Consider the following 15,221-nt stretch of genomic DNA (forward strand, 5'->3'; position numbering starts at 1 on the left):
CGTCAAAAGCAAGATTTGGTATACCACTTATGATGGTATAAAACTGTTAATAGCAAATTCTAACTAATTTCTGTGTGCCAGTTTTAATTTGTTAAAGGATCTCTCTACACTTAATTGTGTAGGAAGGTGCATCAAAGAACCATCTCCCAAAAAGTCCCAAAGCAGGATCTTGCAAACAGAGATGCTACAGTGAGACTTAGTTTTCCAGCTCTATTCTTCATAATTGTGAAAATGAATGTCTTCAGACAAATGAAAGATGAAAAGTGAGGGGGATCCATAAGAAAATAGAATGTTCCTTTAGCAGCTGAAAATCGATCAGCACACAAACAGGTCTTTACACAAAACGTGCGGCTTAAAATACTTGTGTAGGTACAGATTTTATTAATCTTACCACACAGTGTTGGAAAATCTCCCTGACCTTGTGAGTATGTAACAAAATATTAAGGCCCGAAGTGTCAGCCCTCTCCGCCACAACTCATAACAGTCTGCACCAAATATTCTCAGGGCAGCAAAAAATGCTAATCAGACCTTCTGCTGACCTTTCTAAAGTCTTGTGAAATGTCTGGGAAGAGTCCCATAGCATGAGTGAAACAAGGACTCTTGCAAAATGCCCATTTTATAGAGGCTTCATTGGTCTTCCTTGGTTTGCAGCAACACCCTGAAAAGATTACAGTTTGGAAGGCTTTCTTTTAATGACACGTGTGACTTAATCTCAGACTCCGTTTCCCTGTGAACAGAAGCTGCAGAGGGGGCTGATCTTCTCAAGCAGCTGAAATATGTCATGAATATGAGTGCATCGCCTCCTGGAGGAGGAATAAATATGACAGCGAGTTCTGTCAAATGAACAAGACAAGAAGACATGCAAAGCCGCCAAGCCCATGTAATTTAGAGACACCGCCTGTCTGACAGAATGGGTGTATGTGGGTGATTTGTCTGTGTGTGTGTCTTTGCATCTCAGACCACAAGAATGCAGATATATCCTCCAATAAAGTTAAAGTACCACTTTAGAGATGAAGCTCACAAAGTTCAAACCATTCCATCACTGAGTGACACAGGCAGCATTCACACTCTGAAAAACACAATCTCACCATTAAAAGATGATCCTTGGCATTATGATAGGCTAGAAATCTCCTTGCTGTAAGTTCTATTCTCACATACTGTACCTGACGTAAGCATTTGGGAAGTGAACTGTAGTGAGTTACTGTTAGACTTACCTACACCGATGACACTAATTATAGCTCCAAGTACTGGCAAGGTAGATTAACACAGCTGGACAAAAACTGCTATTTACTTTATAGTCAGTACAGTTTATAAAAACTTCTGATTTTAACTGTTAGTAGGGTTTTATATTGGGCTCCACTAAAAAGCGATTTGTATTACTTACATTTTCCATTTTTGCCACTACCACATTACTCTGAGACCAGTTTTTATTAATAATATTACTTTAGAAGTAGTAGGAATATGCAAAAACACAGCGATTTAAATTGTCCTCTCTTGCAATAAACAAGATTTTAGGATCCAGAGACTACATTATACACTAAAACTTTCATTTAAAGCTAAGAGTTGAAAAGAAACTGCACAGGACTTCAGAGAACAGGTATCGCACATCACAGTAGGCGTCGGTTGCCTTGGCAATGCATTAATGTCAGGAGTGTTCTGCTCACACTCTACAAATTACAGGATGTAAAACGGACCAAGCTTGAGAGCGAGTTTATAAAACACTCAAGTGACTTCATTAAAACTAATATTTTGTTCAAGTGAGTTCATAATACCACGGATTAACTGAAATGAGTCGCTCAAGAGGCCAATTCAGTAAAGGTCTAAATCATCTCTCCCATTTGAGAGGTGTCACTTGCTCATTTCAGGTGTAAAGATTTAGCGGCTGACACAACACATCAGAACTGAGGACACTTCTATAGAATCAGTACCCTTTTTGACAACAAAGTTGTGGCAGCTTTTTTCAAGGCTTTCTGGAGTCTCACAGGTAGATCGAACTGATTAGGGGGACATGTCACATTAAATAAAATACCTGGTAATTTGTTTATCTGTATTAGGGAGTGTGAGGATTTACATAGACATTTTCAGATGGATCAGTCAAAGACAATCAACAGGGTTCAGTGACTGGCCAGGCCATAAGGAGATGGCGTGACATTTACATGCACATACAACTAGGACCAATGGAATTTACTGCTGTAAAGCTGGCATTCATTTCTTTTTAAAAAGGTCTGAATCCATCAGACACTTTTTGCATTTTCTTCTTAATATCCTTTTTCATTATAGACTGACTACAACTGTTTTCATGTAACTCCTTTGTGGAAACAAAACCCCACAGAGTTTTGAATGATGAATATTTCAATTTATTTCTTGAAAAAGTGACAATCCTATCTGGAACCCAATTCGGAGCCTTTAAAACCACCCCAAAGGAATGCTGTAATCTTTTCCTGCTGTGTGAGCCGCTGTATCTGAGAAACAATGTCAGGCAGTGCTCAGAACAAGAATAATTTTCATTTGTTTTCACAGTGAGTTTTCATTTCTAAGTATTTAAATTGCAGATTCCTTTAAAGTTGTATAATAGATTTTTTTTTACATGCACAACACTAAAATAGACTGCCAAAACAACTGCAGAAAATAGGAGCTCGCTGCTCACCCAATCTCCTGCCCCACCTAAGTAATACCAATGTCACTAGTGTGATGAGAGACAAGTCAAGCTGCAGGACCTACTAGATAAATTACAGGCTTTATTTATCCATCACTAAAACACAGAGTGCAAAGTGCAGTAGCTTTGTGTGCATGTCCCAAGGCTTGTTAAAGATTTAGTTCATTCTTCAGTACTCACTTGCAACTCCTGAAGCCAGTCCATACAGAAGTCCTCCTTCTGCCTGTGGCTCGAAGATTTGAGTAGTTGGAGGTGGACACTTCTCTTGCCGGATGAAGTTGTAGAGCAAAGTCTTCACCAGTCTACTGGTGAGTGGCAAACTGTGAATAAACAAATGCAATCAGAGATGCAATGCACTTTACCATGGGTTAAAATAGCACTTACAAAGTTCCGACGTACAGAAACATTGCACCATTTGAAAGCCAGCAAGGTGAACTGGATGGGGCTTTAAAATAAACCAATTACTGTATGTGCACTTTGGACTCAGATTAACATATTTCTTGTCTGTTTATTTCTAATTTATCTTATATTAATATTTTTTTACCACAAGCAAGAATGAAGCAAGAGCATAAATTTATAGCTACTCCCTGAAGCACATTAAAACAAACTCTCATAGGCAGAATTTTAGCTTTTACTTAAAAGTTTCCAACAACAATACTAAGCTAGTTTACAGTCATTTTTAAAAAAAAACATGCCGTTTCATATTTCAAAATATTGCAACTCACAAAACAAACCAATTCTTTTGATTTTACCATTCAGAACTACCCTGATTTTCACAGACTGTAGAATTGTCTAGAAAAGGTGGTTTAAAATTTGTATGCCGCATGCTCTGTGTCAATGTCATAACTGAAAGCCAGATCAAAGAAAACAAGAAAAAAAAAGTGATAAACTTTTTCGGCCTTCTCTGTGGCAGGCCATGCTCCAAATCTGGTCAAATTTGCCATATTCTCAAAAAAATAAGTTGTAAGTTGTAACCACCATCAAGTTGTAACCACCTGATGTGGTTGATATACCACAAGTCAGTAGTCTGTAGGGCACAAGCTACAAGGGTTTGGGCTAAGTATATCCTGTCTATTTTAAACAAACAGATCCTCCAGTCACTCTTTGGCTTTTGGGAGATGTCTATGGCTGGGGCAAGCAAGCATCCTGGTAAGGGTTTGTAGTAGAAGCCCTGTCCTTTTATCAGAACATAGTACAAATACTGCAAAAGATTTAGAAAATAGCTGCAAAAAGTGTAGAAATTATCAGCACGTGGAAAGAAAAAATATGTTGTTTTAGAAAGTGGTGAGGGACTCTTCAAAAGATTTCAGCATTTATTAGTTGGTCATAATAATGATCACTTTTATTTTAAACCACAGTTATTTCGTGTTGAATTCTCATTTGGAATTAGTGCCCTTGTAAAGCACTGAAATTTATCAACTAAACATAATTCACATACTTTATCAAAAAATCACTATGTAGCACTCTTAACATATCACATTTCAGTACGCCATTGTGATTATTAAACACATACTTTGTTTTTTTGTGCCTATTTCTTTATGAGGACATTGGGTGAATTTTTAAGATTCTCCCAGAAAGGGAAATTGCTCATGTTGCTCTTTAACAGAGATATCAATGTCTAGTGAGCTTTCAAAAACAATCCAATTTCAGCTATTTCCAAAATCTAAAATAACAAATTCCTAAAATATGCAAAACAGCCATACTAAAAAAACATGGTAAATACCATATTTTAATCAAGGTGTATCACCTTGAGAATGTCTTTTTGACAGAATCACCGCTGCCTTTCCATAGCAGCTGTCATAACTTAGCCCTTTTCATACAAAGAGATTTCTTAGATTTCTCAAGTCTGTCTTGTAAGATTACTTTTGAAAACAACAATACTGATAAAATACTGGTCTTCTTTTCCAAGTTGGTAAAAAATATCTAGTTGGTCTGATATTACATTAGCAGTCTCCTTATCTACTATTTTAAGCGGCTGTTGCAGAATTTCCCCATAATCTTTTTCCTCACATTGCCTTACCATATCTGCACGACACTCAAGATGAAAAATAAAATATTTGTTAAACTGCTTTCCAAGTCATCTCATTTTTTAATACTGCATGCCAACAAGGTCAACGTTTTGACTCGTATATAGTATTTTACAATATGATTACTTTACAATTCAAATACTGTTTACATGTCTCTATATATTAACTAAAAACCAGTAATACCGCAATATGATTTTGTATAGATAAGAGTATACATGATTAACATTCCAACAGTTTTGGCACAACAGAAGTAACTCCATACTAAGGAGAGTTAAAGAGATATGGATTAATCTCAAAATCTCTATTTTTTCAGTACAATAATAAATACATTTATGGAAGCATTTCAGAATGTGTGGGAACGTTATTTTGTATGTCAGTAACATGCACATCAATATGTCATGCAGATTATATGCAATGGCCTCCTCTGGCAGGAACAGTTTTGGGGTATAACGAAGCACAGAATTCAATGGTGAGGTTACTGTCTGAAACCGGAACTCGAGAAAAACAAATGATCCCACTCACCAATGACCTTGCATCAGGTACTTGTAAATGAGACTATCCCTCAATACTTCCTTGTGAAACAGCTGAGAAGAAAGTAGGACCAGGACAGTGGTCACTGCTTCAAACAGGATGCTGTAGGTGATGTCCCTAGAAAAAAAAAAAGATGTCAATTCAATCAGCTCAAAGTTCAATGACGTTCTCTGGTTTACATTAGTACAGCGGATGTATGTTAGAAAGCCTCGATCTGAATAACAGAAAATGACAGAATTTACCAGAGCAATGGAATTTTACCCCACAGTGGACCACGAATGATGGGACTTGTTTATAAGGGAAAAGAAAAAGCACAGAAATAAGAAAAAAACTTGAGAAAGAAAGCAAGAATCAATTCAAGCAAGAAAAGTCTTGACTTCCACTAAGGTTTCAGGATATAGTTTTCAAGATTAAAGTATACTATATAAATAAAGAAGTACACAGTTCTTTTATTTCAGAAAGACCAAAAACAAAAGTAAAACAAAATAAGGAAACAGTTTTACTGACAGTGGCGCAGGTAAGACCTCAGATCTCAACCTCCAGGTTGACAAAAAATAAATACATGCGAGATGAAAGCTTCAAAATGTCAACACTGAAATTATGAAAAGGGACGGTAAACAGTTAGTCAGTTTGAGTTCTTTCTGAAAAAAAAAATGTTTTCAGGATGTTCCTTATCTAGACCAAAAGTGCTTTTCCTATTTTGGGGGTCACAAATGACGCAGGCAAGTACACTTGAAAACAACAGATCGAACTCGTATGAAAAGCGTGGCAGTGTGATCATTATAAGCACAATGAAAAACACTGAAGAAAGAGAAACGGAATCAAGTTGCTTAAAAAAAAAACCAAAACAGGAATCCTCATCTATTGTTTAAATTTGAAGGGCTTAAATTGAGTAATGCATAGTGTTTCCCTTCAGAGCAACAGTTCACAGGAGATCACAGTGATGTGAGAAGGTATTTAACCACCTGTCAGTCCTCCCTCCTTGATGCTCTTACTGTACAGTTACCAAGGCCGGTGTGGCATGGTCTGTGGATCACCCTAGACTGGCAGCTTGGCGCCAAGCCCGTAATCTTCCATTCTGACATTCAAGAGAAAGGGGCTGGGAGGTGAACTAAGACCATTACATTCAAGCCAGAGGGCAGCGAAATACAGACAGGTCTCCCCAGACTAGACAAATCACCCACGCATTGATCTGTGCCGGTTATCTTTACCGTAAAAATTAGTGGCACTGCTTGACAAAAGAGGAGAAAAAAGACCACAGAACTCTCCTTTCAGTAGTCTATCGTCAGACAGGAAGACTGGCAGTCTGATGGAATCAGAATCAATACACTGAGTATTGAGGAGCCTGAGAGCTCACATTGAGCTTGAAGGGTGTAATTAATTACACTTCAGCAGGATCCTGACATGGGGCTGGCGTCAGCCCGCAGCTCTGCATTGTTTCTGGGCTACAGGCACTCTTCAACGTGCCAGATTGTTTTCTGACCTGCGACCTGCCGTCCTATTATCAACATTTACATTGGCTGGTGTTCCCCTGGAGCAGGCAGTGAGTCAGACGACACACAGTAACCTCTGAGTGTCTGAGAGATAGGGGCGAGAGCTGGAGGAAGCTGGAATTCGGAGCTGCTGTAAAATTGATCTCTCTTTCCCTGCTGTTTCATTCTCTCTGGTTCACACCACCTTGATGACGACTCTCCCATGTAGTAAAAACTCATTATATGGGGTATCACATTTCAGCTTTAAAAGTAAACACATTCAAATTACACTGGTTTATATTGAATCCATATCTGGATGTTATAATACCTTTAACAAACACTCAAGAGCTTTTAACAATGTGGGAAGACAGAACACACTTTCTTACTAGAATGCTGCCTGACGAAAAAAACTTTTTGGTGTCAATGTTACCATTCAATATACATGTAGTAAAACAGGGCTTCACATCTTGTGCACAATTTAAAGTTTATGTCAACCAAACAACATTAAGAGTTGGTTCGAGTGTGGTTTTAACTTCGGATTCACAATGGAGAAATCATCTGTTATCAATCTTCATTTTTACCATGGAAAAACAAATAGTACACTGCACTTACGCAACTGTAACAGAGCACATTCGCCACATGTGCTTGTTACAGTGATGTAAGCCCTTAGGACAACCAATCACACTGAAAACTCGCACAACAGGGGGCCACCCTTTTGGCAGAGCAGACCTGGCCACTGTTGGAGGGTGCTGTTTGGCCTGGGGTTGGGAGTATGACTGAAAGACAGTGATCAAATCGCAGCAAGGAATAAGATGAATGTACCAAGAGCACATAATATAGATTACCTCAGTAACACTCATTGATGGATTATCTCAGTAACCTAACTAAATAGTTCTGCCTTCAACTGTGACTGCAAATCACAATCCATTTTATTACCTGTTTACGACTATATGTTTTAGTTTTTTGTTATGTTATTGGAGAGGTAAGTCATTTTCATTAAATTTCTACAAGAGAGGATTAATAACCACGTGCCCACAATGATGCCCACTAATTAATTTATTTTAAATTAATAATTAATTAGAATAAAACTAAACCCTTCTACAATTAAAATAATCTAATTTACCTTTATAAAGCTGTACTGCAGTACTGTACTGAATATAGAGGTCATAAAAGTCAACAATTTTACCCAGGTCAAGTGTAGGCCAAGAGAACATTCTAGAGAGTTTAGGGCACAGGTCCCTAAACTGATAAATGGACATGGTGATACATGAACCATCAGGGAATATTTATTTCCCAAACCTTTCCATAATGAACACACATAAAAGTACTTCAATATATAAAATGAAGTGATGTGTAAACCACACACACTCCAGCCCAGGTCAGGATTAGAAAAACGTATATTCAATTTACAAAGTGAACTTGACACTTTCCTCAATGATTTTATAACTTGCCATTTATTTAGCACTTAATGCTTCATAACCCTCCCTTAAAAATAATGTATTACAGCAAGAGCACCTGCTCAAGACAAATCTGTGGCAACTCTTATAGATGATGAACATTCACAAATGGGCAAAGCAGTAAGCCGAACTTTCCTCAGTCTCGCACTGTTTTGCTCTTTTTATCTCACCGAACCTTTAAAATTCCACTTGTATATTTATGCTTGAGAAACGTGCGGCTTTAGTTTCCACGCCTCAGTGCCTGCCAACAAAGGTATCAGATTGAAATGTTGTTCCCGTCCCAGCAATGCCTATTGTTCGTTCCTTCCTTTTTATTTCATCGGCTATCACGTTCATTTTCCTACCCTGTGCTGCTATTTGGCACTGGCACCTTTCGCTTTCTAACATGATTAACTATTTTTACCAGGATTTGTTCGTCTTTCCCCGTGGTTTTTACGGTCTTTCTTACATTCTTGAATCAGTCAAGGGGAAGTTTTGGTCTCCTTGGCACAGCTGACTCTTCCTCACTTCCTACACCCATGACATTATTGACCACCTTCAGAGCCTCAGAATTTCATTACTTGTAAAACATTAATTTACACAGAATTGGTCACAATGGTGTGCTATGCAATCAGCATTTCCTTTTTGTTTTCATTTTTCCTTCTTCTTTCATTTTCATCTATACCTATGAATGAATGCATCAATTTCCCTCTCAACTAGACTCACCAGTATGACCCAGCCAAGATGAGATGAAGGACAGTACACTGTTTTTGGACATTGTCCAGGACACTGCCTGCCGAGCACATCCACACTAGTGGCTTGTTGCACCTTGAACTCAAGAATATAAGCTACAGGGAGTTTAAAGTCACCTGTATGACACAGCCTTAAGATCTAATAATACTGTCAACAAATGATATACAGTATACAGCATATGCTTTTATTAAAGTACCTTAAACCCCTTTAAAATTATAATTAAACAATTTACAGCACACAAAATACAATACTGCTAAAATACTTTGCCTTAAAAAATTATAAGGTGCAAACATAAAAATTAAATGCTGACTGAAATGTTCCAACATAGATCAACAGTACTATATGCCTTTTAGACAGAAAAACTGATGTTCAAAAACTATTTTCTTGGACCATTTGAACGGGCATGCAGGTAAGTTTTTTTGCTGTGTATTACATTACTCATGAACGTGAAAGTATTTCAAGAAGCAAAGTCAATGTTTAAAAGGATGTTTTAATACATGACTTTAAATCCCATACTACAGACCAATACATAGGTGCCTATTATTCTAGTCTAAAAAAAAACGTGCAGTTTTTGATACATTGTGCATTTAAAAAAAACTTAGACTAGTCAAACCATGCTTACATTAAATTATGAATAAAACCTGTAAATATGTATTGCTCTTACAATTAATTCAAAGACTGTTCAAATGTGGCGTTTCATTAGTTGAAAAGTGTAAATTGTACAGTTAAATTTAAGTGTTCCACGGCACTATGCTTGTGGGATTTACAAAATGGGCCGTGCTTAAGATCTGCTGTCTTTTTTAGTTTCAAGAAAACTTGGTCCACTCTCACCACTGAGCAGCATTTCCACGACAAGGAGGCCAGTTATTGTTCGCCATATCTGCAGTTTCATCCGCTTGTAAAGCTGATGTCACTCCCAATCGGGCCAGAAAACATACTGCTAATCGCAGCCCTCGAAATCGCACAGGAAGCAGGTTTAAATATCGTCCTTCCTGTGCAGCGATCAGGATGGCGAAAGGTTATGCAGAAGGCTGGGAAATGGGACTGAGGGGACTGCCCTCACAGGTCCCATCCTGACAGTCTGTCATGGTCAGAGGTTTGATGAGAAGAGGATATGAAGAAGGGTTGTTCAGACACCCAGAATCCATGTTTGCCACCCTGGATTCAAATCCAACCATGACAGAAAACAGGCAGCCTTCCATTTCTTGGCAAAACAGCAACCAAAAGCTTAGCTCGATGGCACTGGATGTCACAGCAAACCGGAAAAGCGTTTATAGAAGGAGCAAGTTTGTTTTATGAGATAATAATGTAGAGGTCACTTAAAAGGTGTTTTATGTGTCAAACGATGGAGCAATTTCCTCCAGAATACACTTAAGCAATCAAATTAAGCACCTTTAAAGATCACAAATTTAGAAATTTAGAAAAAAAAAACAGAAAAGAAAAATGACAATCTGTGACGACCACAACAAAAGGTACTGTAACTTCCAGGCTCTGCTTGCCGAAGTCTCATGGCACAGAAAAGGGAAGGAAATAACACAACCGGCTGAGATCAGACTCCTGAAGTGACCTCAGGGTAATTTTTTATTTCCAAAAGAATCTCAGTACTTCCCGAGTAGGACAAGGAAACATTTCACCGACTTTAAACTTTCACCAACAGACCAGCTCTTCCTGACCCATTTTTGTGGTCCAGGATGGAACATGCCACACAGATTTACTGAACGTTCAATTTGATGGTGAAAGCCATGCAACACTACCTGTTCTGAAGGAAAAAAAGACAGTTTTAATGATCAACTCACCCCTGCCATCATGATTAAAGGATCAGGTCAATGGCTGTGGAAAATAGATGTGGGTTGAGGGGTCATGCATTTGGACGTGATTGCAAATAGTGAACAAAATACTCTGATATATACAAAATATTTTGAAAAATTAAAGGAAAAATAAGCACAGTACTGTGGCAAAATACGGACAATAAATAACCATAACACAGTGTGGGAGTTTAAACCAAGACCTTCCAAAAAAATCTAATTTTAAACATGAGTAAGAGGTACTATAACTATCAATAGGAAGTGCCACACAATGCCAAGTCAGAAGTGCAGCTGATGTTTTAAAATGTAAAAGTGAAGGACGAAGCTTGCCTTGTGTCTAATTATGCACTTCTGATAATCTCCTCTGTCAGAATGAATTACATGGGCCCTATCTGATAAAGAAGTTGTGCAAGTGTACAAAGATCAGACCTGAGCTGAGGGACTCTTCCACGAAAACAATCAACGGTCTCTTTTGGGGGCATTTCCTGAAATTTGGCTCTTAGTCAAATGTCACAAGCTTGACATATCCTCTCCAAGTACCCCGGGTTTCTAAAATACTCACAGCAAAGTGATCCCACATTGCGTTGGGAACTTTTACCTTCAAAGGACCATGTGTGACCAGCTCTCTCCCAAAATATCAGCATTATCCTGTCCCTGTCATGAGCAGAGCAGCCGCAGGGGTGTGTCCAGCGCACCACTGTTAAAAACTGCTGATGACATACAGGGACCCACATCAGATAACCTTTGTATCATAGCATTGAGACCCCGGAACAATGGCCATTTCAAAACTGCATGTAGATCTTTGTAAGGTTCCACTTACAAAATCCTTTAAAACAATCTGTTTCCTAGGGATAATGTAAGAAGATAAAGGCATTCTGATTCCAATACTAAAGCAACAACGTGCTAAGGACCCTGTTTAAGTATTGCTGTTGCCTCTATGAAGTCTTTGCCCGGATCATCACCTGCATAGGTGTATTAGTTTCACGAAAAATAAAATCTACAATGCCCTTTGACCTATGAGTGCCCCTGAACAGTTAGTTATATTCGGTCAATCTTCTGTAGAATACATGCAAAAGTGGTTGCTTTCAAACTGCTGTGTAGCAGGGCGGCTAAAAATTCATTATCCAGCTGTCAACCTCTGAGTGATTTTTAAATGCATTTTCCCGTTAAATTAACCATATGGCTTTCAGACTACTAGGTGTGCTCATAATGAAAATGACTTCCTGTTACCTTCGATCTACTAACAGATTTAATGGCCCCACAAGGAGGCCTCAGAATGAAATTATCCAAAATGACTTGAAAGCCCTTGTGGGACACAAGGTAAGAAAACTTTAATGGACTTACAAATAAGGATTTTGAAGGACCGATGGTAAAATAACTGGTTTTGTAATCCTGAACGGCATAAATTCTACAAAAGGTCTACCTGTTTGTATAGAAACAATTATAAGGCAGTGGATGTCAAATAACACTTTTAAGTCCTCTCAATCACTGAGCAATGATATACATCTGAAATATAACAACACTCTCCCCCACAAAAGGGGTTGTATCTCAGTAAGGTCTTTATCAATCACCTTTTATATTTGGTCTTATTCCATACGTGATCTCTGTCTTCCATCACACAAAATATATTTAAATAAATAGAATAATTCTTATTCACTGACTTTCTGAACCTGTGGCAGGCGGGTTTCAGTGCAATTGGAACCCCTGCCCTTTTCATCAGCTTTTCATTGCCCCTGCCAAAAATATCCATCTAATGCATGGTGATGAGAGCAAATGAAAATAAAATCCTAACTGGCACGAAAGCCCTGCTGGGGAAAGAGTGGAAGTCAATAATGGAAAACCACCTTCAAAAACAGACAAAACCTGTACTTCCATTTCTCAGGTGAGCAAAAAGTACACCTCGACATACTTTCCAAATAATTACCAAAACAGTGCCTAGTATGTGACATTCTTTCTAATCATTTTATGCCTAAAAAAGGTATATAATTCTGAGGAAACAATAGACTGAGATCAGGAAAACACTCCCAATGTGAACTTCTTTGGGAAAAAAAAAGGAATTCCACTTCCTTGTTTCAAAATAAAAAATAAAATTAGCGAATCACATTACAGGATATGTCACTGCTATTTTCCTGTAATATGACAGCACTGTTTACTGTGTGTTTGCAGTGTGCATCGAACACTAGTTGGAAAACCCATACAAGATTTAGCACAACAGATACAATGTTGCGCCCCAAATTAATGCGGCAGCTCACATGGGAGCTGTGAGCTGTGTATCCCAGAGATGGTCATCTTTTCTGTGTCCATGCTTCAGTTAGGGAACTGTTTCATGATTGAAGAAGATAAGGTGACCAGATTAAATCTCGGAAGTGAAGGAATTGGGTACACTATATTTACTTTTACCTACTGACGTGTCAAACATACAGGGAACCTATCAATTTTACAAGGACTTGGAAGCATTTACCTGGAAAGGGCACTGTTTTTGTATTAAAGAACATATGGTAATCAAGAACACTGAGTAATTGCAAATAATATAGGTGGATTGCTTAAAAAATACTTATCTGTTCTTGACATTTAATTACACTTCTGCTAATCTACAAAATAGATCCAGAAATATTTTGTTTTGTATCATCTCGAAAATTGAATCTCTTGACACTTATTGTCCCATCCCAAGGCACATTCAGAATAAGGTGTGCTAGGGAAATCTAAACACTGTCTCATCCCATTTTTCCAAACATTATTCCTTGAATGTAAAAGAAGTCACAAAAAAACGTACTTCTCTTAATTTCCCATGTGCTTTGTTTCGTTCAAATGTTTGACCACGTTATTCAAAAATCTTAGGTCTTCCACTTAGGACCATATTGCTCTTGCAATATCTCAACAACATTTAATATATTAACAATTCCAATAAGTATGCAACAGAGCTGTATTTTGGCAGGTAGAAATATAACAACTTTACCATTTACTATAAATGGAAGTCATAACACATGTGCAGACAGAACAGAAGGTAGTTCTCATATGTTGCAATGAAGCATTTTAATAAAAATTAGGTGCTACATGGAAATGCTGTCATCATGGTACAATACTAAATGGCAAAATACCATTCCCAAGGCCATATGCAGCTGAAAAGGCAGCTAGTCATTAAAGCGATTTGCATGCCACTACTCACTCATCACATAGGTGACTGGATTTTCTGAAGTAATGCCAGTTCCTTATGAACCTTTTAATTCTCCACAGGAATAATAATTCTAAAAAAACATATCACATGTTCAAGCTGGGTCAAGCGATTAGCTAATAGTGGCAGGGAGATGCACACAGACATTAGCAAACAATTTGTCTAAGCACCTCCCCAAGGGTTATGGTTGGAATTAGTCAGCCAGAGGTCTCCTTGCTCCTGTACTGTAAGTCCCAAGGTGGAGACAGACTTGATGTTAGTATGAGAAATGACTGTTAGCTCCACTATTGGGAAAAAAAATTAACTATGGAGGTTGCAGACTGATGGGTCTTCATCCCCATTCTCCCCATACTGTACAGGAGTCATTTCTGGGAGCCGAGACAGAGAGAAATGATTGGGAATTCCAAACTGAGTGGATAAAAAATGGAAAAATCCAACACAAATGTAGCAAAGCAGCAGCCCTATGTCTAGCCACAGACCACTACAGAGGACTTAATAGTCACTGACCTTGACAGTCTTTAAACAACAGCATTTATCCATTTCCTATGAAGCAACTTCCCAAAAAATGCATCAGTGAGCATTAGTGGCTACAAAACTGAGCTTGGCAGCTCTTGATGTAGAAACCAAACAACCCTTGCAGATGAAAGGAAGACAGATTTGCCTGACATGGAAGGATACTCACAGCAAGGGCACTTCTATGATAAGATGAACCAGGTTACACATCATCTCCTCCAGCAGGTCCTCTTTCTCAGAAGCTATGGAACAAAGAAAGAGAATTGTTTCATCACTGTGCCCACAGATCGTTACAATTAAGCATCTCAAAAACTATTGCTCCACCACAAACATACCAGTGCATTGCATTGGTTTCGACTGTAAGCGGGTTTACCCTCTAAGGCACAGAACATGAAAAGAAACTCAGTCCCAGCAAAGACATAAGGGGTTATGGAACTTGTAATGGTCTGAGAATCAAAGAGTTACGTTGCTGAGGAGGCCAGGAATGGCAAGAGCTCTTTAAGGGGATTTCTATGTAACCAGTATTAATGCTGAATATCTTGTATTGCTGATCTAAATTTAAAAAGAAATGTGTATTTGAAGCCTCAATCTTAAGGAGATCAGGTCACCAGAACTGGCAGTAAAATTCCTATTAAAAATGGAGAGCAAGGGTTGAATTTCAAAGTTTTGTCTACTCATCTTCGTATCTACTATACTTTAAACAGACAGAAGGAAACCAGCTGTTCACAACAAACGTTTGAAAAAAAACAATGGACAATATTAATGCAATTATTCCTTTCTATTCCAGATTCACAATTTGCTGTTTCCATTTTATTGCCGTCTCCAGAAATCACAGAAAGTGTCTTCATACTGCTCC

General features: G+C 38.1%; 1 protein-coding gene across 3 annotated transcripts in view; it reads right to left on the bottom strand.

Annotated features, from left to right (window-relative positions):
* dym (dymeclin) overlaps positions 1-15,221 on the bottom strand; it is a 149,069-nt gene that overhangs the window by 111,429 nt on the left and 22,419 nt on the right. For all 3 annotated transcript variants that reach the window (XM_088629003.1, XM_088629001.1, XM_088629004.1), the window contains 3 exons: positions 14,535-14,607; positions 5,206-5,331; positions 2,837-2,976 (listed from right to left, as the gene is read on the bottom strand). In XM_088629003.1, coding sequence (XP_088485129.1) covers positions 2,837-2,976; positions 5,206-5,331; positions 14,535-14,607 — 339 coding nt within the window. The remainder of the gene's footprint in view (positions 1-2,836; positions 2,977-5,205; positions 5,332-14,534; positions 14,608-15,221) is intronic.

The sequence above is a fragment of the Lepisosteus platostomus genome, chromosome 4 (genome assembly GCF_059453375.1).
Source record: "Lepisosteus platostomus isolate fLepPlt1 chromosome 4, fLepPlt1.hap1, whole genome shotgun sequence".
NCBI lineage: Eukaryota > Metazoa > Chordata > Actinopteri > Semionotiformes > Lepisosteidae > Lepisosteus > Lepisosteus platostomus.